This window comes from Hibiscus syriacus, unplaced genomic scaffold (genome assembly GCF_006381635.1).
Source record: "Hibiscus syriacus cultivar Baekdansim isolate YM2019G1 unplaced genomic scaffold, ASM638163v2 tig00116943_pilon, whole genome shotgun sequence".
In the NCBI taxonomy this organism is placed as follows: Eukaryota; Viridiplantae; Streptophyta; class Magnoliopsida; order Malvales; family Malvaceae; genus Hibiscus; species Hibiscus syriacus.
The window spans coordinates 406,909-432,725 of record NW_024063478.1 but is presented as its reverse complement, the minus strand read 5'-3'; the positions used below and the strand labels follow the sequence as shown (position 1 = coordinate 432,725).

The following is a 25,817-nucleotide window of genomic DNA, read 5'->3' as shown; positions in this document are numbered from 1 at the left end:
ACTACAAACCATAACGCTTGGTAGCTTGTTCCATCTCCTTGGAGCTTCGAAGTGGAAAGAAAGTGTAAGAAACTTGAATCTCTTCTATGTCGTCCATACTCAACACTGTTTTTTGCTCGAAGCTATCCAGATTTCACAATTGGAACAACAACAAAGACGCCAATCGCCTCCGTGTCCCAACTCACTCCGTTTCAACTCCCCCTACTCTCTCTCTAACCAGTGAGTTAACTCGTTACTGCTCTGTTTTTGCTCCTCCATTAGCTAGACCTCGAAAGGAACTTGGATTGAATTTGATAGTTGAATAGCTGTAAACAAGAGTTACTTTTTAGCTCTTATCCTTTCTATTTTATCCTTAATTTATTTTTAATTTCATCTCTTTCGCTTCTAATACTGCGAACCAAATCTCCTTACTTTCCTTTTTTCAGGACGGAGATTGACTGTCAGAGCGGCGGACACTGATACAAATGAAGGTTTGTGTTTATGACTTTTTTTGTTGCTTTCAACAACAAATATATATAAACTAGTTTTTTTTCCGATCAAATTTCAGAATTTTTGTGGTGGATATTTGTGTTTATTTGGCAGTAAAATCCAAGGCACCGGATAAGGCACCTGCCGGTGGAGGGTCAAGCTTCAACCAACTTCTTGGTATCAAAGGAGCTGCCCAAGAAACTGTAATTCCTCTAGATAAAGATCCATTTCTACCTTTTTTTTACTTGATGATGCTAACAGAATTTCAGTGATTTCTTATTATTTATGCTCCAATTATTGACTAAAAATGCAATTGGACTTCAGATGTCAACTGAATGAAAATAGAATTCTTAGTTGCAGGGCAGTCGCCTTCATATTCTGAGGATAAAACTATTGCTTTTAGTGCATTAGTCATACACGTAATTTGGTTCACAATTGGCAGATGCTTACTGGGAAAACTTTTGCTCTTGTTTGTTTCTTTTGCTACTCAAATGAGTAAACCTTGAGCCTTACTTATCTAGGAACCTTTGAAGCTATCCTCACTTGTATAAGAGCTACTATATGACTTGGTGTTTTTATACATGATGCAGAATAAATGGAAGATCCGTCTTCAACTTACAAAGCCAGTTACTTGGCCTCCATTGGTATGGGGAGTAGTTTGTGGAGCTGCTGCTTCGGGTACTCTAATCTCCAAGAAAACTTGATCAGATCTATTATTAGAACTAGGAATACCCTTCTATTGTGGGTATAAGAATTAAAATACATAAGAAATCATATGGAAGTTCCATAATATCTAGTGCTTGAAATTTTATGTGTTGGTTAAATGTTACTTGTTCATCCCAATCACTTTCTTTTATGAATGTATTTCTCTGTCCCTGAACTCATTTACAAGTTTTGTGGAAGAGTTTGTAAGCTAACTAGAGGACCACCTCAAATGATTTTATAAATTGTAGGAAACTTCCACTGGAATTTGGAGGATGTTGCCAAATCAGTTCTTTGCATGATAATGTCAGGTCCATGTCTAACAGGCTATACTCAGGTATAAACCCTTATGAATGATATTGTCTATTGATTTTAATGAAAAAGGGGAATTTCAAATTGAATAATGCAAAATTGTCTGGCTAATTTGACATTTTTCAGACTCTCAATGATTGGTATGATAGAGAAATTGATGCAATTAATGAGCCTTATCGCCCAATCCCTTCCGGAGCAATATCCGAGAACGAGGTGTGTATAACTAGTTTGTGTATATACATGTTTTGTTTGCAGTGATATTCATCAAAATTTTCATTCAGGTTATTAGCCAAATCTGGTTGTTACTCTTAGGAGGCCTTGGCATAGCTGGTATACTAGACGTGTGGGTAGGTAATTTCAAACAATGGGCACGTTTTACCTAAAAGATGTACAAAGACAATGCAGTTCTAATCCATCTTTATAGGCAGGGCATGACACTCCTACTCTATTTTACCTTGCTTTGGGAGGATCCTTGCTGTCATACATATACTCTGCACCTCCTTTAAAGGTAGTTCACTTGCGTACTTCATTGTCTACTTAGTTCTTGTGGATGAAAATAAAAGCTTAGATCTAACTAAATTTCAAATATTTTGCAGCTGAAACAAAATGGTTGGATAGGAAATTTTGCTCTTGGAGCTAGCTATATCAGTTTGCCCTGGTGTGATATCATCTATTTTGCTAATGTTTACAACATAAATTAAACTACCGTTATTCACCTATGATGATTCATGATTTCTATTCCATTGATTTATATACCGTCTTACTGCTTTAGACCCTTATGTAGAATAATCTCAAACGTTCATAATATGAGACTCACAGAATGATTTGTCTTATTTCCTTATTGAAGTATTTGACATGTCCCGGACTTTCACCTTCACCGTGACAAGATTTGTGCTAAACTTTGTTAATAGGTGGGCTGGTCAAGCTTTGTTTGGTACACTTACACCCGACATCATTGTTCTCACACTCTTATACAGCATAGCTGGGGTATGTTTTTTACATCTATCACATTCTTGTTTATGTTTTGAGGTATATGCAGGACGGTGCCAGGATTGAATCACGAGGGGGGCAAATTGTGTAACTTTAAAATAAATATGGTTTTAAAAATATAATTAAACCATAAAAATTAAGAGATGAAAGATTTACTTTCACTAGATTTAAAATTCAAAGGTCTTAGAAAGTAACAAACCATATAAATTTGATGTAAAGGCTTAATTCCATTAATTTGAAAACTGACAATATCCTAAAACACAATTATACCAAAATTTTGGGAGGAGCAAGGGTTTAATTATAATGGTTTCAAAATTACAATTGACCACCCATAACGTACGTCTGTCCCTGAGTATATCATTTGACTTGTAACAATTCGTTTTTGTTGTATCACTTTGCAGTTGGGTATTGCCATTGTTAATGACTTCAAAAGTATAGAAGGAGACAAAGCTCTAGGATTACAGGTCTTCTTTCTTTACTATTCTTATTGGCTAAACCCTTGGGGCTGTAGTGAGTTCTGCAAGCTGCTTGCTTTATATTATCCTTTGGGAAAAGGGAGTTGATATTTGTATGCTTATGATGCTTGAGCAGTCTCTTCCTGTAGCCTTCGGTGCTGAGACGGCTAAATGGATTTGTGTTGGTGCTATCGACATAACACAATTATCTGTAGCTGGTATGTAGCTGGAATTTATGATAGTAACTGAAGAACTAGGAAATTCAGTGCATCTTTCTTTTGGTAAAAGTAATCACATCACATATGTTGCTTACAGGTTATCTTCTAGGTGCTGGTAAGCCATATTATGCACTTGCCCTAGTTGCTTTGATAGTTCCGCAAGTTGTATTTCAGGTAGAAATATTTCTTGATACTTAGTAGAAACTACAACCCCTTTTACCTTGATAAACTCTAATGCTCATATATACCCTATATCTTATCCACTGCAGTTCCAGTACTTCCTAAAGGATCCTGTCAAGTACGATGTCAAGTATCAGGTAAATTTTATTCGAACTCCATTGCTCACTGACGAACACAGAGCTGCAATTTAGCTCTTGTTTCGTATTAATCGTTTACGCTTGTTGCTGTGTTTCAGGCAAGCGCACAACCATTTCTAGTGCTTGGATTACTGGTGACTGCTTTAGCAACGAGCCACTGATGAAATTAATCAGTCTATTCCCAATGTATCTTTTCTTGCCTCCTCTCTTTTTCCTTTTACCATTTTGTCTTGGGAAAGTCTCTGGAAAAGTGTTACTCACGGATTTTAGAACTCTTTGTTTGTACACTTAGTGAAATAAACAGATATGTTTGGTGATGTCAGCAATTGTATGGATTTTAGTAGTGCATGATAAAGCATTATTTCATGGTGGAATAGACTCTAATCTTCTGTTAGATATTCATAGAGATGACCACTGGAAACCAGAAAAACAAACCAACCTACTGAAACACACAGGAAAAAAGAGAACAACGGAAACTGAAAACCCCACTAAGACTCAACCCTAGCAAACTGAGGCACAACACAGCAGAGTGTTATGGATTCCTAGTTCTGAACTAACTTGGACTCGTCAATATCGATTCCTTCCTCGGCAGCTCGCTCAACCCCGACTTGTCCGTAGTGCTGAGTCCGCCTTTTTGGCCCATTTCTTGATACCCTTCACTCCCCATTTGATCCATCCTTCTTTGTCCTCCTTTGCTTCCCAGTTCCTGATACCCTTCTCTCCTTAGCTGCCCCCTCCTTGTTTGGTTGGCCTCCTTTACTTCTCCCTATATATTCAAGAAAACAAACATATATATATATATATATATATATATATATATATATATATATATATATTCAAGAAAACAAACATATATATATATATATATATATATATAAAAGAATGGTCAGGGATACACAGAAGGAGGTTAGTAGATGCAGTCGTCTTTTCTATCGATAATTACATTTTTCTTGTAAGATTTTAAGATAAAATTTCATAAATTCATTCTCTAATATAAAATTTTATAAATTCATTTCTAACATAAAATTTTAAGCCCATCTCAAAGAATGATCAAAATATCAAACAATATGTAGACAGTATACCTTTAGCAAGGTTCTCTAGAGCGTCGAGACTCTTGCCACCAGTTCCTCCGGGAACAACCGTCTCTCCCTGCCTTGCCTTATAGTCAAGTTTCTGTCTTTCTTGTTGAGACGCCATTATCACTTTCAATCTTCTGGCTTTACTTAACACTAGGTGAATTCACGTTACTATGCATGCAAAGTGGCTAAGGGTGGTTTTTATAGAAGGAAGCCATGAAAGGAGCAGATCGACGACACGTAAAGGAATATACGAGGAAATGATGCATTTCTCCGACGACACGCAGGTTCTTAGTCATATTTTGGGTGCAAAGCATAGTAAAATTAGTTACAGTAGTAACATAGGTTTCCGAGTTCCAACATTCTTAGATCTTACGAGAAAAAGGAAATATATAAATATTTTTTTGGTTTTTGAATAGAGGAGGATATATAACATATCTGATCCAAACAACGTGAATTTAGAAAAATTCTATAAATTAAGTCAATATAAACCTAATAAAAATTTTATATAAAACAATTCATATATATTTTTAACTTACAAATATAATAACACTTATATGTTTTTTAGTTTTATTTTAAACTAGATGTTTCTACAGAAAAAAAATATCATAAAAGTTAACCGAAAAAAATATAAATTGATGGAACATATTCTAACCACATCTTATACGTTACAAGGACTAGTGTTACTGTGTTAGAGAGAAAAAAAACGATTAAATATTTAAGTAATATTTATTTCAAATACTTTTAATCATTAATAATAAACGTTCATGTAAATCTATAAATATCGTGTTCAAATCAAATTTAAAAAAAAATAATAACAATCTCTTAATTATTAAAATTACTTGATTCGTACAAATTTTATTGGTTAAACATATGATACAATGACAAATAACATTATTTTTTTATTGACATTAAATTAAATTGTGAGTTTCATCCCGTGTAATTAATTCCCTATCTTTTCCGGAAAATATATTGAATAAATTAATTCATTAAAATATTAATCATCAGTTGAATGAATATTTTCAATAGATTATCAAACAATGTCTCATTTAGTATCTTTCCATCATCTAAAGGTTTTATTATAGTCTCAAGATCATTACCGAATTGAAATTTTGTACCATAACCCTATCTAAAATAGCCAAAAGGTCCACACATATCATAAAAAACATAATTAAGGGTATAATATTTTTAAAAATATATATTAAAAATTAGGGATATAAATTTATAAAATTTTATATAACAATTTATCAAATGATTTTAGTGATAAAATAGACATTAAGTTCAAGTAACAATATATGTAAAGTATGTGTATTATCAAATAATTAAAAAATAATAAATAAATATTACCTTATAATTATTTCATATTAAAAGAAAAAATTCAATATAAGAGAACGCTGCCGTTATAAGATCCCAAAAACCCTAATTCTCTCCTCTTCGAGTCAGCATTGTTTATTTATACATTTCATCTCTTCTCAGCACATTACCTCTTCAAAACCCTAGCTCCCCTAATTGACTGCTGCTATTTTCGACCAGTTAGCTCCTTTCTCTCTCAATTACCGTCATCCTTTTCTCAGTATCTTCTTTGACCGTTCACTGATATCTTTTTTATTTTATTTTTTAAGGAATTTTCATAGGTTTTTATAAGCTCTGGAAACGATGTCGGAAAATATGAGGGAGAGGAGAAGGAGCTGGATCTCACCTCCTCTGAAGTTGTTACCAAGTACAAGAGCTCTGCTGAGATTGTCAACAGTTAGTATCTTATCTTTTGTTATTTACTTGAATTTTCTAAAGCGTATTGGAAATGGGTTTTTAGTTTTGATATTTGTTCGGTTATTTTTTTGTTGTTTTTGTTTTGATGTTATGTTTTGGAAATTTGCAGAGGCGTTGCAGCTAGTTGTGAAAGAATGCAAGCCGAAATCTAAGATTGTTGACATTTGTGAGAAGGGTGATTCTTTTATCAGAGAGTAAGCGTTTTGGTTTATGATGGTTTAGTGTTTTATTGTAGGTTTTTTTACCATCGATAACGAGATTAGGAATCCGTGTTCTATGTAATGCAAAGACAAACGGGCAACATGTACAAGAATGCTAAGAAGGAGATTGAGAAGGGTGTTGCTTTCCCTACTTGTATCTCTGTGAACAACGTTGTCTGTCATTTCTCTCCACTTGCTAGTGACACCTCGGAGTTGGAAGAAGGTGATATGGTGAAGATGTAAGCTTCATAAACATGTATAATTTTTTAATATTTTGGTGGGATTTTTTACTTTTGAGTGTCAAGTAAAATGTTCCGTTTTTCCTGGATGCAGTGATATGGGTTGCCACATTGATGGGTTTATAGCTGTAGTTGCACGCACTCATGTTGACAAGGATGGACCAGTCTCTGGCAGGCAGGCTGATGTAATTGCTGCTGCAAATACCGCTGCCGAAGTTGCCTTGAGACTTGTCAGGCCGGGAAAGAAGATAATTGTTTTGTATATCATTGCTGTGATGCTCATATTCTTTATTATCCTTTGTGTTATTTGAATGTTTCTACATCTATTTTGCTTTTGCTATTTGACCGAACTTTTCATTTTTCTAATTGAATTTGCAATTGCTTTAAGCATGAAGAATTTGCTTTTGCTCATTACTTAATGATGAACTTTTTTTTAGCTATGGATCTACATCCAAATGAAGTTTTTTTGTCATAGTTATTCTGATAGGGGAAATAATCTCTCAACTCAGTTTTTTCAACAGCTTTTCTTGTGAATACTCAATACCTTTTTGTTTTATTCTTGGAAGTTTTGTAAGATGTAGAACAGAATTCAGGCTAGGCAACTTTGCCGAGGTGATCAATTTATTGTGGATCTCCTCTTTTCCCTGTTGCCAATATCATATTCGGTTGACCTAGGCGGTCTTAGGGTGATACCATTTTTATGGTTTACACCAATTGCCTAAGTGAATCAACATTTTCTCTAAATTCTACTACAAGTGGGTATTACCTTCATGATTTTTTTATTAAACTATCTTAAAGTTGGTGTTGCCCTGTGTAAGATGTGGAATAGACATTTTTTACGGAGGCAACTTTGCCGAGGTGATCATTTTCTTGCGATCTCTTTTCCCTGTTGCCAATATTTTAGTTGGTCATGCTAGGCTGCATTAGGGCGATACATCTCTTTTTGGATTATACCTATTGCCTAAGTTGACTTACATGTTCTTTAAAACTACCTTATGATTGTTTTTATCAAATGACCTTAAAGTTGGTGTTTCCCTCGTGTAATATGTAGAATAGACATTTGTCGAGGAGGCAACTTTGCCGAGGTGATTATTTTCTTGCAATCTCCTCTTTTCCCTGTTGCCAATATTTTAGTTGGTCGTGCTAGGCTGCATTAGGGTGATACATCTTTTTTTGGATTATACCTATTGCATAAGTGGACCTACATGTTCTTTAAAAGTACCTTTTGATTGTTTTTATCAAACTACCTTAAAGTTGTTGCCCTCATGTAAGATGAAGAATAGACATTTTTGTGGAGGCAACTTTGCCGAGGTGATCATTTTCTTGCGATCTCCTCTTTTCCCTGTTGCCAATATTTTAGTCGGTCATGCTAGGCTGTGTTAGGGTGATACATTTTTTTACCACTTGCCTAAGTAGACCAACATGTTCTTTAAACTACCATGAATTGATGTTACCCTTATGATTGTTTTATAAGTGTTTCAAAGCTCTTGTTTTATACAATAAATTGGTTTTAATTACTGTGGCAGCAGCTTTATGATATCAACTTTTTCCTTTCCCCCTACTATGGTGGTTTGGGATGTGTGGTTCAAGGTTTGCTTGATTTCTGTATGATGAAGATAATCTTGGGCTATGGATGCAGTTCCAATGTTGCTTCTTTTTGTCATAGTTACACTGATAGAGTATCGTTTATTCTTTGTGCCACACGCTCTACAATCCAAGTCAACCACCCAAACCAACTGCTGCAGTGGATTGGCAATTCATATGAGTTCCATCTTTTTCCTTTTTTCTTATTTGTAAAATCTATATACCATAATTTTTAAAAGCTATGGACAAACATCCAAGCGAGTTTTGCCATGTTTACTGTGATATGTGAAAACGTTTTTAAAGGTTTCTGCTCTATATGGACTGCTTTTCTGATGAATTCAGTATTACTTTACTTTCCTTCGTAATTCATATTGTTTAGGATCTTTTTTTCCACTTATTTAATTTATTTTCTTCATTGTACTTAATTTCTTTTGATTGTGATTTAATGTCAGAATAAAGATGTAACAGATGCAATTCAAAAGGTAGCTGCAGCTTATGACTGCAAAATTGTTGAAGGTGTACTTAGCCGTCAATTGAAGCAGTTTGTGATAGATGGGAACAAAGTCATACTAAGCGTCTCTGATCCAGATACAAGAGTTGATGATGCAGACTTTGAGGAAAGTGAGGTTTATGCGGTAGATATAGTTGCAAGCACCGGTGAAGGCAAGGTATTGTCTTTTATCTTCTTTTAGCTTTACTATGCATATGTTGTATTAATTATCCTTAAGATTTCCACATGTTTAAATTGTAGCCGAAGCTGTTAGATGAGAAGCAGACATCTCTATTTATAGGAGGGCTGTTGATAAGAATTATCGTCTAAAGATGAATACCTCTAGATTTATTCAGTAAGATAAATCAGAAATTTCCCATCCTGCCATTCACTGCTCGGTCTGTATTTTTTTGCATTTGTTGCGAGTATGCATCGGAAATTATTTATGATGTTTAATCAGTTTGTGGATTTTCTTGAAACAGGGCATTGGAAGAGAAAAGAGCTCGACTAGTTTTAGTTGAATGTGTGAATCAAAATCTCTTGCAACCATATCCTGTTCTTCATGAGAAGCCTGGTATGATTTTGTAGTGAAAATCTTGTTTGATAATACGAAGACGGAGGAAATAGTACCTTGTTAATGCCATCGTATATCATAATGAGTTTAATATGGTCACATGTTTAATTGTGCAGGTGATTATATCGCTCATATCATGTTCACCGTGTTACTAATGCCTAACGGATCAGTTCGGATAACATCCCATCCTCTGCAGGAGCTGCAGCCGACCAAGGTGATAGATGATCCTGAGGCATGGCTAGCTCTGGGTACAAAGACAGAAAAAAGGTGGTGGGAAGAAGAAAGGTATACAAGGGATGAAAATAGTATGTTTTACTCATGATTGGCATTGCCAAATACCTTTGATGTATTGGAATCAAATATTTTGAGTGTTTATATACTAAATCAAGGTTTATATACCTCTTACTGCAGGTAAGAAGGGTGATAAAGCCGATGAGGCAGAAGCTGGAGCTGAGCCTATGGATGCAACAACAGATGGAGGATCATGATTTTAAGAAATGTACACTCGTGTTCTAATTTCTTTTTTTCTTTCAATTTTGGTACAATGTTCACTTGTATGATGACGTGGTTGGTTATTGAGTTATAATTTAAAATAATATAATTATGGCACATTTATCCCGATGGGGCTCTCACAAGTCACATGATCTACTCTGTTTTCTGCGTCTCATCCTACTGATTTGAGTGAAGATAATAACTTGTGTGGGTTTAAATATGGGTCCTTTAATATAGTTCTAGCAACCAGACGAATTCAATTGGTGTGAAGGCACCAACTACCTCTGTCTCCACCGTGAGATTCAGCAGAAACCAGTGTCGAAATCTCGACAGAGACCAATCACAACTCTCGTGGAAAAAAAATGAAAACGTGGTTCACAAGTCATTCACCGCGAGTGAAGGGCGCTTCTAATCCTGGGTTGGACAACTTGGGGCCGCAGAGAAACGAGAAGCAACAAGTAAATCCATAACCAGGATAAATGTTTTCATTGTAACATGAAGAAAATGGGTTTCTTTGGATAACGATGAAACAGACTTTCCTTTTCGGCTTATCTAAAAAAATGCATGGAAGGCAACAAAGAAATATCTGTGAGATGTAATTTGTACTCCTATTAGATTTCAAATTTGATTTTGGACAAGTCTTCTAAGGAAAAAAACATTAAAAATAATTAAAATAAAACCAGTTCTTTTGATCTCTCTACCATTTTCAAATTTGATGTTTAGTTATAACCATTAGTGTATATCCTGGACCTGGAGGCTATCATCATCTTCTGCACCATCATTGATGTTAAATTGCCTTGCTTTTCCTTAGTTGCAGTCCTGATACATTGTGATTATGCATTGCATTAGGCATTTTGTTCAGTTTCAATTGAATTAATCTCGAACTAAAATTTAATTCAGTTAATCAGTCGATTAATTTGCTATTAATTCTGTAACATTTATTTATTTTTTAAAATTCAGTTATCAGTTAATCAACCGAATTAACTGTATATCCTGCCCGTTGCCATTTAACAATGGACAGGAGGAGTCGAGTCTTTCTTGATTTCTTTCACTTCGTTCTTTATATTTCCTTCACTCTATTTATAAACTTATATATGATTCATCTCCCAGCATAAGCAGCAACACCAAACAATGGCCACCACTATCACTGCTAAAAACGATCCAGAGGATCACAACAGAGAAGACGAAGAGAACGTTCCCGCCGCCGTAGATGAGGACACCGGCGAAAAAAGACGAGGATCCTTTGCTCGATCTGTGCGCAATTTTACCTTTCTTTCTCACTCTCTCTAGTCTCTACTGTTCCCGGCTTCCCGCCATTATTTTTTTTCTCGGGAGTTTGTTTTCGATCCTTCTTTTATTCGGTGAAAAATGATTTAACGCAGGAAGGCGAAGCTGTACCGATTCGATAAGGAAGGGAATCAATGGAAAGAGAGAGGAGCTGGAAATGTGAAGCTTTTGAAGCACAAAAGCAATGGCAAGGTTCGGCTCGTCTCGTCATGCGCCAGTCTAAGACCCTCAAGATCTGTGCAAATCATATGGGTCCGTTCTTTTATTTCATTCTTACCCTCTTTGCCTCACCTGATTTCGAGATATCCAATAGAAGTTCATTCAAGTAGCAACTTTGAGTATATACAAGTATTGCTAAACTATGATGTTTCAGTTGTTCCAACAATGACTGTGCAAGAACATTCTGAAAACGATAAATCATGTGTTTGGCACGCAACTGATTTCGCTGATGGTGAATTGAAAGAAGAGATGTTCTGCATCAGATTTGCTTCTGTTGAGAGTAAGCCTTTTTGACTTCATCTTGGATGCATCTTGCAATTGCTTTTGAATTTGATATTGGTTGCTTCTTGCAATTGCCTTTTTTTTTTATTTAAAGTAATCCACATTCTTTTTGGTGTGTAGATATTAAATTAATATTCTAAAACCTAACATTATAGGAGAATCCTTTGAAGTCTTGGATATAGTAACCTATGTCCTATGGGAAAGACGACGGTCGATAAAAAGAAATGAAAAAATAGAACGCATATTTAGCTGCTATTTTCTTGACCATTTTGCTCTTTATTATGGATTTTGGGGAAGAATTTGAGAGATAATGTCTCTTCTCTCTTTCTTTTTCCTTCTCCTTGTTCTTGAATACTCTGTAGCTTCATTCAGATTTTATATCCAGCTTTATTTGACCATAAAAAATTGATCATACAAACTTGAATCTGAACCCTTTTTTTATAGGTCTAATTTGGACTACAAGGGACATCCCCCTTGCAAGTGTTCCAATTTTGAGGTTCTGACATGTTTCTGATAATAGTAAACTTGGGTGATATTGACATGTTCAGATTGCGAATCCTTCATGGAGATGGTTCAAGAGATAGCTGAAAGTCAAGAAAGAAGAGAATCAAGATGCCACAGTCACTGCTGATCTGCTTGAGAATTGAAGAAAATAACAGGGATGAGTAAGAAGTAGAAAATGCTGCTTCCGAGGATAAGGAAGATTCAGCCTGGTACAAAAGCATAGACCTGAATCCGTATAATACTGAATGAAGTTTATCATATCCATTGGATTATTTTCACACGGAGCTCAGAGTTTTAATGTCTACGTTAAATTGTAGCAATTGGCTTACTGTTTTTTTCTTCTTTTTGTGAGGGTTGTTCATTTGGTTTTGGAGGGGTAATCGACCAATCATTGGACTTCTTAGTTTTGGTTTCATGTGGATTGATAGGGTCAATTATCTGGATTAATACATATAATAATATTATATAAATATATATTCTTTTTGTCAATTTTACACGTGTGGACACTTCTATCACATAATTTGACTTGACATGTATAGACGAATCATAGTATAAAATTTATTAATAAAATCTTAATTGTAACAACATTAATTCTTAAAGATACAATATTTTGCTTAATGAAAATAAAAAATATTTAAACCAACCTATAATTAACACGTCACGCAATATTTAATCTTTATTTCCTCTTCTTAACTCGCCATCACACTTTATTCTTCTTTTCAAAAGATTTTAACTTTAATATTTCATTTTGAATTAAAATAACTTATGGTTAAATGATTTTTTTCTTGTTAGAATAATTATATGTCTAAAGCATGACAATTATTATGCAATAATATGATATGATACTACCACCTATACATAAATAACGATGACACAACAGCAAGATGATATGTGACACATGCTGTATGTCAACGATGACAACCAATAACAACCAACAATATTCAAAACATTTTGCAATAAAACAAACCCTGAGTTTATGTTTAAGATGCAAAAAGATAACGGATTTAAAATTTTACAAACCCTGAATTTATGTTAAGATGCAACAAAATAATGAATTAAAAAGTTTTAAGATCCAACAATCGTTAATAACAACAATCGATGACAACCAACGGGGATCGACAACAATAGTGATGAGCAATAACCAACTACATGAAACTTTAATTAAATTAGAGATCAAATTAATATTGTCTAAAATTTAAAATCAAAATAATATTTCCTCTAAAATTAAATATCAAATTAGTATTATTTCTAAAATTTAATAGTCAAATTAAAGATTAATTCGTTTACTAATGTATCACATCATCATCATCAAATTAATGAGTTAATAGTTCAGTGATCAAAACGTAAACTCGATAACAAAAATGATCAAAATTTAATAAATCGATAATATAAGAGACCAAAACATAACGTTTTCAAATCCGATGATCAAATGTGAACAAAATTGAAACAAAAGTAACCAGTCGATCCAAAAAAGAATCTTAAAATGCAGTCCGTACTTCATATTATAAGTACTCGTTTTTTTTTACAACTGTAACGCAAAATACTTCCCATGAACTCAATGCCCTGAAAGGCAGTAAAGAATCAGCAAAGCTATTTACAGAGTTCAACTTCTGGCAAGCAAATGAGGCCAAATTTAACAACATTAAAGAAATCAATAACTCACCATGCAGGCAACCCATAGCAGAAATTTGCAAAAGAATCCAAAACCCACCTCAAGAAAAGCAAAACCATGAATGTCACCTGGAATCAGAGCATAAGTTGGATGCAGACATTTCATTTCATAAACTCGCTAGAAACTTGGGTAGAATCCCTACTTACACTCCATAGAATTCGGCTTTATTATACAAATTAGTATCTGGTTCTGATGTGGCACTTCAACAACCAATCAGATTGTGACACATGGTGCTTAATGATTTCAGCATTTCGACCATGTTAGCGCCCTAATTGGTTGTTGAAGTGACAAAACAATATATGTACCAATTTGAGCATTTTTTCCAAGTCCAGGTACCAATTTGAGACAAAAATGTTAAAAGCACCAACTTGAGACGAGTAGTCAACTTCAGGCATTAATTTGTATAATAAGCCAAAGAATTCAATGCAAATGAGGTTATTCAAGATCATGGCTATTTAAGAAGATTAGAAAATCTTACCCAAAATAGTTTTCTGAGTCTTTGGTAAAATAAAAATAACATCCCAGAATATAGGACCTCATTTGATCAAAAAAGTATTTCAGGGCTTGCCTATGGCATTTTCAGCGCCTGCTTCAATTGTGCAAAAGCTGCAGGATGGATACTACCCATAGCCGAATTAAATGACTCCCCGTGAACGGAAGCACATGTTTGAAGGTTTTCTCGCATCGAGTTTTCCAATGACATTTGGTGGATAGGGTCTGAGAGCTTGATCTGAATGATGGCAAAACCAATCTATCATAAATAATTAACAAAACAGACGTACAACTTTGCGAATTTAACTAAAGAATGAATTTTAACCTGTCTTCTCCTTAACTCCTTACTCGGAAGGAATCCCTCACCGTGAGACCTGCTAGAGCTCATGGCATCACCGCTGCAATTTATAAGCAAAAATTAAGAATGAAAATGGTTATGAATCTCCGGTGTAAATATCTCCACCAAACAAAGTTTACAATACAATGGCATTTGGTGTATTACCTTGACACTTCCTCAGTTAAGTCATCAGTCCCTCCCAAAATTACACTGGTGCAGACACTGCAGCATAAAGTTGATCATCATGGCAATGATTAAATGTCATCCAATGCTCAGTTGCAGATATCATCAAATCGAGATTGAGCTTGTACCTTAACATCTGATCAAGTTTTTCCAGAACTTGAGGCAGCCTTATAGTCAAAATTATGGAAAGTGCTAGGGCAAATATTTTCTTCTGGGGATAAGATACATTGTCTACCTGTATAAACATGCAAAGATAATGATAAAGGTTAAAAACTAACTTGAAGAAGCTTGCCAGATCAAAAGTTACCAATTTCACAATCCTAACAGCCTGTAGATGGTAAAAAAATAGAAAATAAAAGCAGGGTTCTTTTTCTTCTTTGATTCTTCCCGAGTCAAGACATCGATGCGAACAGTTCAGAACATTAACCAACTGGCCATCGTTTTCTACTAACCTTGTCAAGCCATATGTCAGCCAGACAAAGAAGAATATTATCTTCAATAGCTAGACCAGTCTGCTGCAGTAGTGAAGAAAGCGAAGTTTCTGATGTTAGTTGTGCAAGATAGTTGGTATTCATCACCAAAATCCTTGCTAGAATGGCAGCTGCGGATGCCTTAACAGCTGTCTTTGAAGGATCGCCATCGTCTCCTCCACTCAAGCAAATAACAACTAATTTCTGCCAATATTTTACAAGGCAGAGCAAGAAATAGATGTCACGAAAATGCATACAGCACAGAATATAACTGTGAACATGAATAATAAAAGATTTCAATGGGTAAAGAACCATGCTTACTTGTAAAGTACTGCTGACTAATGGCGGCACTTCCATGGGGTAGCACTACAAAATAGCAAAAAGATTAACAGTTACTACAACTGATTGAGTTTCTCAGCTCCAATACAGTTTTAACAATTTTAAACCTCCATGCTCGTCAGTTCATTTGATCAAACAATTTCATTTGCTCTTCTAGCAATTTAAGGAACGGTCATCCAATTCATGAACTTTTAGCAACTTAAGGATGCAAAGCCCAGCAGATATGTTCTTGAATACAGCTTTTATGAGTATACTTGAGTAAGTCTCCTCTTTCCAGAACCCTCCACTACAATTACATCATATGTCATAAAATGTGACCTTATGTTCTTTTAAAGCAAACCTGATAAAGAAACAAGTGGCATTCTCTTTAAAACGTGAAAAATATTATAATGCAGTGTTTTCACATTGCGGGATGTAATGGCTTGTAGGCATGACAGGAAGTACGACAGTTAGCACACAATATTTCCCAAGATAGAACACAATTGACAACCTTGAATAAGGAAATAAAGGGCTGCAAGAATACATACACAAAGGTGTGCTTATGGTCATGTTTGTATTCATTATTGAAACTTTTTCCATGGATATTTTGTGTGTGTTTGTGTGTGGGGGCGGGGGCGGGGGCTGGGGGATCAGTATACACAAACTGCTACTTGCTTCTTCAAAATTCAGCCTATTTATGTGATGACACTGCCCTGAAAATTTACGATATAATACCTGTATCAAAATGTCAATGACAGGAAGAGTTGAAAGCAGCCCTCTATCATTAACGTTTCCAACAATGAGATCTAGAAGTTTAGCCACGCTGGAAGCATGCATGCTAAGAAATTCTCTTCCACCCAAAATGACATAACCTTCAGTAATGTCAACAGCAACCTGCAAGCATAATCAGATCAATATAGGATGAGGATCGAGAAAAAGACAGAGATCGGTGGGTGGGTGGGTGGGTGGGTGAGCAGTAAACAATGACTTATGACAATATAGAAGCCTGAAGCACAAAATGCAACATTAGACAATCCAAGACCATACAAACCTACACTCTCCTTAAAGGAGCCTCTGAAATCCTACTTTCTAGATGAACCACTACAAAAAAGGGTTTGAAAGCTCCAACCTAACAAGGACAGAAATGATTAAAGAAGCCTAACCTGTAACTGGTCAAAATTTCTTTCCATTATTTCCACAAGACATGGGAAATATGCTAAGAGTTGAGGAACCATTGCAGGTGCATGAGAAAGTGTAGCCTCCCACAACTGCAGAGATGAGAACATTAAGCACAAGTTGTTTATGGTAAATGCAGCCAGATCAATAATTAAATTTTCGGACAGTAGTCTGACCAGCATGCTATCCTCCAGAAGATTGAGTTCATCAGGGCCATTTATATCAATCCCCTTTTGAAGAATGGGCAGGAGCATTGCATAACAACTAGGTGATTGATATCCAAGTGCAACAACAAAGTTCCGCAAAGCAATAAGAAGTTGTATCTGTAGAAGGCTTTCACCGGAAGATTCCTCCCAAACCTTTTCATATTGAAAGGCTAAAGCAAATTAAAAGAACATATATTTTAAATGAGCTCCTGATCAGTACAATCTATAGCATGTGTAACCAAGTTAACTCATTTACGCTCAAAACTTTGCTTGCCCGTCCAATTATAATTTTATTGTTCTAATAACTACCACTCCCATCATCCCATTAAATTTTTCACTTATTGACTTTGGTGGTCAATTTTTTAAACTTTGACCATAATTATTTTAATTGTTTTAAATAATTAAATTTTATAAAATATATATTAAAAAACTACTTGATTGAAGGTTTTAAAATATATTTTCTCAATTTTTTTTATCAAAAATAAATTTTAAATAATGAGACAAAGTAAAAAAATTGACCAAAAAAGTCAATAAGTGACAATTTTAGTGGGACAGAGGGAGTATCAATTATGCATGGTGGGAAATTTTGCCCCAAATTTCACAACAGCAATTTGTAAAATTGTTAATTATCTCATTTAGTAAAAAGGTTCCCTCTTAAAAATTCCTTGTACATATATTGTCAACAACCAAGCATATGAAACTTTCAGAGAAGGAAGTGAAGTATTGGCAACAATACCGTCTGGAAAAACTGCATCAAGTTGTTAGCATATGGGATAACTTCATTGACATGGCCCAGAAGAACAGAAATCAAATTTAAAATCTGGACCTGAAATTTATGTGAAAAGCAGCAAACTGAGCAAAATGTGAATTAAATGTCAGGATACACAGTTGCATATACAAGTGCATGTAAGCTTAGAAACACAAACAAAGACTCAATTAAATCTAGACAGACTCTCAATACCAGAATTTGCATCTCATATTTGAGAACCTATATTTACTAAAACAAATCACGACAAATATGATCTAAAGTAGGAACGGGCAAAGCACATCATTACAAAAAGGTTTTCAAGTAATATCCACATCTATTCAACATTATGATCAGATGCTATACATGCATGAAAGAAATATTTAAGCTGAGTATAGATTCCAGAAATTTTCCACAATCCAGTAAGATATATAAATTCCATTTTCTATAAAAATGAAAGGAAAAAGAATGCCTAAACAAGTAGTGAACATCAACAACAACCAACAACAGAATACCTTCGAATCAAACTCTTGAACTTCTTTGATCAAATTAAAACATGAAACCCAGCAAACAGGAAGTAGATCTGAAAAATCCTTCTCTGAAAAGTTTGCATCTTCAATATGAAAACACAATGATCTGCAGGCAGCTAGCTAAACCAACAAAACACAACATAGTGAGCGAAGGACAAAACCTTCATAAATAGGTGATAATGCATAAATAGGTGATAATGAAGGGGCAGAGAAAGAAGCAGGGAAACATCATGAAAAAGGAAAAGCAAATTGATAGAACATACCCTCACAGATAGGTCTTTGGCCTGTAACAACTGTATCAGAGCACAGTATGCAGGTCTTTTTGTGTCATCCTTAATCTGCAGGGATGCAAACATCAATAAAGAATCATTATAACTAATTTCCTGCTTCAACCAATGTAGAAATTGAAGAGGAATAACAAATGGATACACGGTATTATATTATATCGACATTCCAAATTCCAGATTTAGACTGCATCATTCTTATACTATGAAGACATGAAACAGATTCCTCAATTCTTGATATATAAGTTCTTGTCAAAATCAATCATCCAATGCACCAGTCAAGTCTATTCCTAGCGGCACTTACCCAAACTGTTAACTGAAAGAAGTACTTTATATTCTTTTCTCTTTTTTTGGGATAGGAAGTGAAGGCCTCGTTAAAAAACCCCTTCACGATTAACGGAACACCAATCGGTGTTCTTTAATCAGGAAGGAGGAAAAGAGTGCCTCAAAATTCATTAATAAGTAAAAGATTACAAAATGTTTAAAACAAACAATCCCCTTGCAAAAAACAACCCGAAACACACCAAACAACACATCTTTCACTCAATTAAACAACTTAATCCAACCGACAATAACTACCCAATACCAGCCTTAGCTAAGCTATCAGTTTCTATATTAGTTGTTCTGTCAACCCATCTGATAGCACCCTCCAATACTCTTATCATGACAACAATATCTTTCACTAGATGAAGAAAAACACCAGCACAACTATCTAAATTCTTAACCCAATCCACAGCAAGTTTGCTATCAGATTCAACAATCCACCGATTCTTAAACCTCTGAAGAATAGGCTCAAAGATAAGGACACCCCTCTTGATGGCAATAAGCTCCAGCAAAGTTGGAGGGCCTGGATCTGCAGATTCTTTGAAAGAAACCATCATCTCGCTAGCCTTATCTCTTAGTAAGCCACCTACACCGCTCTTTCGCCAATTATTGCAAACTGCTGCATCTACATTCAATTTTATATAACCCTTTGGAGGAGGAATCCAGGACATGTAGCCGAATTTCGGGAAGAATAGCAAATATCTGCAATAGATGGATCACTAATCAGGGTGTCTATAGTAATAGTTGCCTCGTTGAACTTAGCTAAGAACCAAGAAGCAAGCCTTAGCCTAGCCATTAAAAATAACTCAATCTGATCCAAGGACCTTCCTTCAAACACCACTGCATTTCTGAATTTCCAAATGGTCCAAAGCACTGCTCCCAGAATTAAGGACCAAACAGAAGAAGAAGGCATCATATCATTCCAAGCAAGTAAAAATCCTTGAACATTTACATGAAAAACCGAACTCATTTTCCAAAAATTCAAAAACTTGTTCCATAGGGACCATGCCACCGTGCAAGAGAAAAATAGGTGAGGGACAGATTCAATCTCTGTTTTACAAAAAGGACAAGAAACATCAACAATCCCCGAAACCCCTCTTTTTTGTAGCTCAAACTTAACTGCCAATTTCTGATGGACTACTTGCCACATAAAAGTTTCTATTTTAGTACGCACCAACCCCCTCCAAATACATTTCACCCAAAAATTGTATTCTGCCGATTCAAGAAAACAAGTCTTCATACAAGAGTTAACAGAAAAAATTTCCCCATTCCCTCTCCAAATCAGACCATCTCTTGACTCTTGGGATAGACTGAAGTTATGAATGATGGCAAGAAAATTTGAAAATTGTTCTAGCTCCCAATCACATAGGTTTCTTCTCAACTGAACATACCAAGACCACCCCGATGAATTGAACTCACCAAATTCATTTAATATCCCAGAAGTATTCTCTAGTTGTGAAAATATTAGGAAGAGAATACTTGTACTTTATTCATCGACATTATTGGTATATATACAAGTAGAAAGGTCTTATAATATGTAAAGTAATATCCTACATAAACTACATAATATCATACATTGAATACAAGATATATCAACCCTAATATTTAGCATATAAATTTGTAACACTAGTGCTCCAGCAACTGGAACAGGATCAAGTGCCAAAGGATTTTAGAGTTATGCTTTATCAAGAATCACTAGTTTGTTATATGAGGGAAACAAATTTCAAGGCTCAATTAGAAATCTACCACGTCAGATATGAAAAGATTTAGTAACCATCATTTTGTGGGAGCTAAATGAAGATTGAACAAGCTTTTGACCAAAAAATTTTGGTCAATATTAAGGTATACTGATTACTGCCTCAACATACTATTGGAATGCATGCATGCGTACAAACAAACAAATACACCACAGAAAGAATGCTTGGACAGGATGTAGATTAGACCAATAGAATATTATATTACCTCAGAAACCCATTGTCCTAATATTAATGCAACTTTCCGGTGGATGATACGCATATTTGGATGATCGTTAGAAAGTTCAGGGGATAAAGCACCATTAAACCTGTAAGCCAGGATTTTGTCAGGAAAAAAAGGAAAGATATTTCATCATACTTGCAATAGGAAATGAGAATATGATACCAGTTTATTTATTCACAATGCGATTAGAGCAGTTCTTTAGTAACTTAAGAACTGAACCAAGGAATAAGTTTTAAAAGCGAAGGAACTAAATAATGTTCTTCCTTTGCTTGGATTATTATCTGGAAAAATCATAAAATACAGAATAGTGGAAAAACCAAATACCCTCGTGATGCCACCCTTGAAAGAAGATAAAGACCACCCCAAACCACCAAGGGTAGAGCAAGTACAATCACAGCAAAGTTATCAAGTGAATACATACCAAATATAATATACTGGAGAATGAGCATACCAATCTTTGAAGCTAAGGTAATTTGAGAGCTCATAATATACATATGCAGCAGCGCCGTAGGCAGCGTCTTTAAGAAGTAACCCAGGAGTGATTTCAGCCATCGAAGCGGGGCAACCATTCATCGCCTCTTGAAGTATAGACACCACAACAGGAGCTAGCAGCTACATATAACAAGTTAATTAAAAATAACCACACTTATCTATAGGAAAACAACTGACAACCCAAAAATAATAGAAAGGATAGAAACAAAATAACAAACAAAATGATATGTACTAAATTACTACATACTTGACTGTGGTTTTCAAACAACACAATATATAAAGCCTCCGCACAAGGCCTCAGTTTCTCTGTCCACTGAACCATATCTTGCTCATGATGAAAAGCCTCAGGATTCTCATACCATTCCTCCAAATCACTTGAGTTCAGAACAAAATACCTGTTAATACATTAATTAGGACAGATGTTAAAACATTCAAACAAAAAGTAATTGATATATATTATTTTTAAGATGGTTTTCCAAGTCTCATTCCTCCCCACGAGAATGGTTGAGAAGGGGATAGAAAAGGAAACATCATACTGTGCAACGGCCAACACAAACTAATATTAGGACAGGAAGAGGTGAAAGTCTAATTACCTCCTTATTAATACGTTGCATAGAAGTATGATCCGTTCATTAGGCAAAAGGGAAGTCAAAACACCAGCAACAGCGTTAGAATTGTTTTTCTTCATCTGCTCTAGTGTAACATCATTCTCATCCATAACCCGTCCAGTGAAACTTGGTTTGTATTCTTTACATTCGAATACACTTTTTACCAGTACCATACATTTAATCAGGAATTGTGCAAAGGACAATATATCTGGCTCAGGATCCGTAATCTTATTTAAACAGAAATTGAGGAGAGGTTGAAGAACACATTTATCACCAAATGAATAAGGATGCCTTTGTTGAATTGCAACTAAAACCTTCATCAATTTAATACATGCCTTCTTTATAAAATCCCATAATTTAGGATGCCTATTCTGAAAAGATGTATCTGTAACATAAGGTGACACATACAAATAAATTAATGAAACAAAATCTTCTATTAACAAGTATATGAGATGGTTTCAATTTTTTTTTAAAGAATGGGACCAAAAATCTCTTTTCTAGCCAATATAATATCAATTTTTCACGAACAGAAAATGGTAGTTTCTCCACAAACACAATGGAATAAAATAGATTCCCATTTCAGACCATGTAAACCCATTTTCTTCATATATATTCCAGAGGGCAGAAAATTGTAGAAATTAGAGCACACCATAGAATTGATTAAGTTTTATATGCAACAAAATCCGGTTGGATAAAGAAAGCAGGAACTATCTTTTAAACATTCTGTACTGATTGCTTATTTTTTGATTAATTGATACGAGTGAACTCTTTTGACTGGACATGCTTATTGCATCTTTTAGGAGAACAGGCAAATATTTAATACAGATAAATCTGGTTTTTGGACATACGGAACCAAACATCAAGAACAGGCTATCTTACAGTATGAAAGGAGTGATTGAGCAGCATTCAAAAGCACAGGAGAAACCTCTTTGACTGGTCTTATCTCCTGCACAACAAAGCATTTAAATCATATACTCTCATTCCAAAGTGCCTGAGAGGAGGATAAATAATAAAATGCCAATTGATTTGACTCTAAAATATACAAAATTTCCTAAACGGAAAGAGAGAGAAGGAATAAGTACCTGAAAACATTTTGCATCACTTTGAAACCCTGAAATGACTAATTGACATATTATCTTCAGACAAAACAGCCATCTTTCACATGTTAGATAAAGGTCATCATGATGCTGCTCCACAGCACTTGAATTATAGTTCTGAATGATAGTAGAAAAACCCTGTAATATTGTTTGTATATCCCTTTGCCAAAGATGCCAGCAATACTCAAATAAATGGGAGGATATCTGCCAAGAAAGTTTTAAGTCAGACTCTTCCTGTCTAAGGAACAGAACTGCAATTTTTGCAAAAATAGTGGTTTGATCCTAAAATGAGTAGATTTTAATTTCTAAGATAAGATGGAGCACGGAAATGAAGTACTAATAAACCAGAATGAAGAAGCCACTAATTGCAGTGCTAAATGTATATACTCGCATTAGCATTAAACTTTTAAAGTGCTTCTCAAATCAGCGCTATCCAAATCTACCCAACCCGTAAGGGTAACATCCACCTTCATTAAGATAAGAGGAGGGGGCTAGAAAAACAGGACGACCAACATGACCTCAACTAGGGGGAACTTACGGAAGGAAGATGTTTCAGTAACAACGTACCTCTGCAAAATTCCTTTGGTCTGCAGTAAGACGTTTTGTGGATAATTCCTTCAAAGTTCTAAAGAGAATCATAAAAATCCTGTGTGAGGTAAGAACATCGGCTGATTGAAGCTGCTGAGCTAGAAAAGAAAACAGCTCTGGCCTAAAATCATTATACCAACGAATCAAAAATATTATTAACTACAAAAAGAATCCTTTAAGAAATCCCGTAATGCAGGGAGAAACAAAAACATATTCTAGCTCAATTAAGCTGGGAAGCATGTTAACAAATATAAGTGCGTCCAACAAGTCAAGATATATACCATTCCCTGGGATAATCGAAACGAGCAATTTTGGAAATGAGGACTGCCAGCATTTGAGCTATCTGTATCAGAAAAGATGCAAAAGATAGAGATATTAAAGACTGTAAACTCAAAGGAAATTACAGGCCACCAGGAACATATACCAGAAGCAAATAGTAGGTAACTTAAATCCAATCAAATCATAATACAACTAAGTCCTAGCCTCCACGGTCTAGTTCCATTATGCAATAACATAAATTCTTTACCAATAAATAGGTGAAAACTTGGGAGGAATACCTGATAATTCTCTTCTCTTAAGTGTGATAACAATTTTTCCTTTAAATGTAGTTTCTCTTTGCTGCTTATCCCCCTGAATAAAACATTCTAGGTCATTAAGGAAACATATTATATGTACTTATTTCAAGAGAGAAAATAAATAAAAATAGTTAAACACTCCTTATCAGCTTGTAGAGCAGCGTTTGCTACTAAAAGAAGTAGAATGCAGTTTTCAGGAGTTAAATTGAAAAGTGGATCCTAAATTTGAAGTTTGAACTCATGTGAATCAAATGCATGAAAGAATAAATCATAACTTACGAGGAATCGCGTCTCTTTTTCCAATACCGATTAATACTGTTTTTGAAATACACAGAGGCCATTAACCGAATATCCACTTGAGATACTAAATCTTTCGCTGTAATCACTTCCTGAAATAACACAGAAGAACAAAATTGCAACTTAAACGAGTGTAGATTTCAAATGCATTTTACAGAAAATGAAAAACAAGGATTAGAAAAAAAGGTAAATAAGTACCATGAGGCAAGAGCAGTAACCAGGCCTGCTTTCGGATTGAGAGAGTGCCACCTCGGCCGGTTTGCGAACGGTCTCGTCTTGGCTCATTGAGTTGACAAGCAACGTGTATAAGGCAGGCAAATCAGAGGCCGAGAGCGCCATCAGTAACTCTTAACAATTTCCCTCTAGTCTTTTAACTATGAGAAACACAACCTGAGCCGAGTTAGCGAGTTGGATCGGCGAATCGTGAGATTTAAGATAAAAGCTTCTGGTGCGGCGAGTTCAGCTTGGGCATCAGATGGATTGACGGAAGTGAGGTTCTTAACGGTGTCGTTTTTGTGCTTCTTTAATTGACGACGGAAATGGCTGGAATTATGTAGGGGCCGACACAGCAAAAGAGTGATCGAGACGGTGTTGGTCGTCTATATGGGATGGCCTTCGTTCTGGCAGCGATGCTAATGTAGGTTTCGTTAGTAAATTCGCCTCCTAAATCTTGATTTTATTTTTTTTCTTTTTAATGGCTTATTTGAAAAATAAATACTCAAATTATATTTATTTTAAACTTTTATTTTTTTATCAAAATATATAAAATATTATCAGTGCTCATTTTCAAGTCTGATTCGTTAAATAAAATTTTGATTTTATTTTTATTTAAACATTTAACTTTTATATTTAAATATATATCCAAATTTTTATTTTTATTTATTTTTAAGTTACATTTGTGGAAAAATGACTAAACCATGTTTTTTTTAGATATCTTAGACTGTAAGACATATTTTGATTTAAAAAAATTGGACACTCAATAACAAAGTACATAAATACTTATTAAATTATTCCAATACGAATTATTCGAGTACTAATCTTTCGAAAAACTATAATATTTTATATTAAATTTAAAATTTTGTTATAAACGAATATTGTATTATTGTTAAATATCGCTAATATCATTAACCTCGGGCTCGTTGAGCTTATCCACTTAAGCTAAAAATTGTAAATATAATTTCTCCTTTTTTTCACGTAATATCAATAATATATAATATAAACCATTAGTAGTGTATAACAAAATCCTTTGACTCTTTAACGATGAAAC

The 25,817-nt window shown here is 34.8% G+C and overlaps 2 protein-coding genes and 3 pseudogenes across 2 annotated transcripts; 3 read left to right on the top strand and 2 right to left on the bottom strand.

Moving 5' to 3' along the window:
• Positions 1-3,781, top strand: LOC120188285 (chlorophyll synthase, chloroplastic). The gene is made up of 15 exons (XM_039191751.1): positions 1-219; positions 426-470; positions 583-671; positions 1,059-1,146; positions 1,422-1,507; positions 1,609-1,695; positions 1,764-1,829; positions 1,907-1,990; positions 2,079-2,140; positions 2,394-2,469; positions 2,874-2,936; positions 3,064-3,145; positions 3,243-3,319; positions 3,415-3,462; positions 3,561-3,781. The coding sequence occupies exons 1-15, from the start codon at positions 87-89 to the stop codon at positions 3,621-3,623; spliced, it is 1,149 nt and encodes a 382-aa protein (XP_039047682.1). The 5' UTR covers positions 1-86; the 3' UTR covers positions 3,624-3,781.
• A 180-nt stretch (positions 3,782-3,961) lies between these two features.
• LOC120188284 (importin-11-like) lies at positions 3,962-25,120 on the bottom strand. The gene is made up of 26 exons (XM_039191750.1): positions 24,749-25,120; positions 24,533-24,642; positions 24,236-24,308; positions 23,960-24,021; positions 23,658-23,799; positions 23,076-23,294; positions 22,873-22,939; positions 21,979-22,378; positions 21,633-21,780; positions 21,345-21,505; positions 20,879-20,978; positions 18,572-18,646; positions 18,294-18,428; positions 17,770-17,859; positions 17,004-17,186; positions 16,815-16,919; positions 16,387-16,545; positions 15,655-15,699; positions 15,316-15,537; positions 14,992-15,098; positions 14,846-14,902; positions 14,669-14,741; positions 14,330-14,581; positions 13,706-13,919; positions 7,099-7,109; positions 3,962-3,971 (listed from the first exon to the last, which is right to left on the bottom strand). Exons 1-23 carry the CDS (start codon positions 24,887-24,889, stop codon positions 14,420-14,422), a joined length of 3,036 nt encoding a protein of 1,011 aa, XP_039047681.1. The 5' UTR covers positions 24,890-25,120; the 3' UTR covers positions 3,962-3,971; positions 7,099-7,109; positions 13,706-13,919; positions 14,330-14,419.
• On the bottom strand, positions 3,987-4,717 carry LOC120188287 (annotated as a pseudogene).
• LOC120188286 lies at positions 5,976-10,012 on the top strand (annotated as a pseudogene).
• On the top strand, positions 11,019-12,428 carry LOC120188298 (annotated as a pseudogene).
• Positions 25,121-25,817: the final 697 nt, after the last annotated feature.

Excerpts from the sequence above, each read along its gene's own strand:
- LOC120188285 (XM_039191751.1), top strand. The coding sequence starts at position 87 with ATGTCGTCCATACTCAACACTGTTTTTTGCTCGAAGCTATCCAGATTT. Across the intron at positions 1,147-1,421 it reads TTGTGGAGCTGCTGCTTCGG|GAAACTTCCACTGGAATTTG; the intron begins GTACTCTAATCT and ends TATAAATTGTAG. Across the intron at positions 2,141-2,393 it reads AGCTATATCAGTTTGCCCTG|GTGGGCTGGTCAAGCTTTGT; the intron begins GTGTGATATCAT and ends CTTTGTTAATAG.
- LOC120188284 (XM_039191750.1), bottom strand. The coding sequence starts at position 24,889 with ATGGCGCTCTCGGCCTCTGATTTGCCTGCCTTATACACGTTGCTTGTC. Across the intron at positions 17,187-17,769 it reads TGATGCAGTTTTTCCAGACG|GTTTGGGAGGAATCTTCCGG; the intron begins GTATTGTTGCCA and ends CAATATGAAAAG. Across the intron at positions 16,920-17,003 it reads TTCTGGAGGATAGCATGCTG|TTGTGGGAGGCTACACTTTC; the intron begins GTCAGACTACTG and ends TCATCTCTGCAG.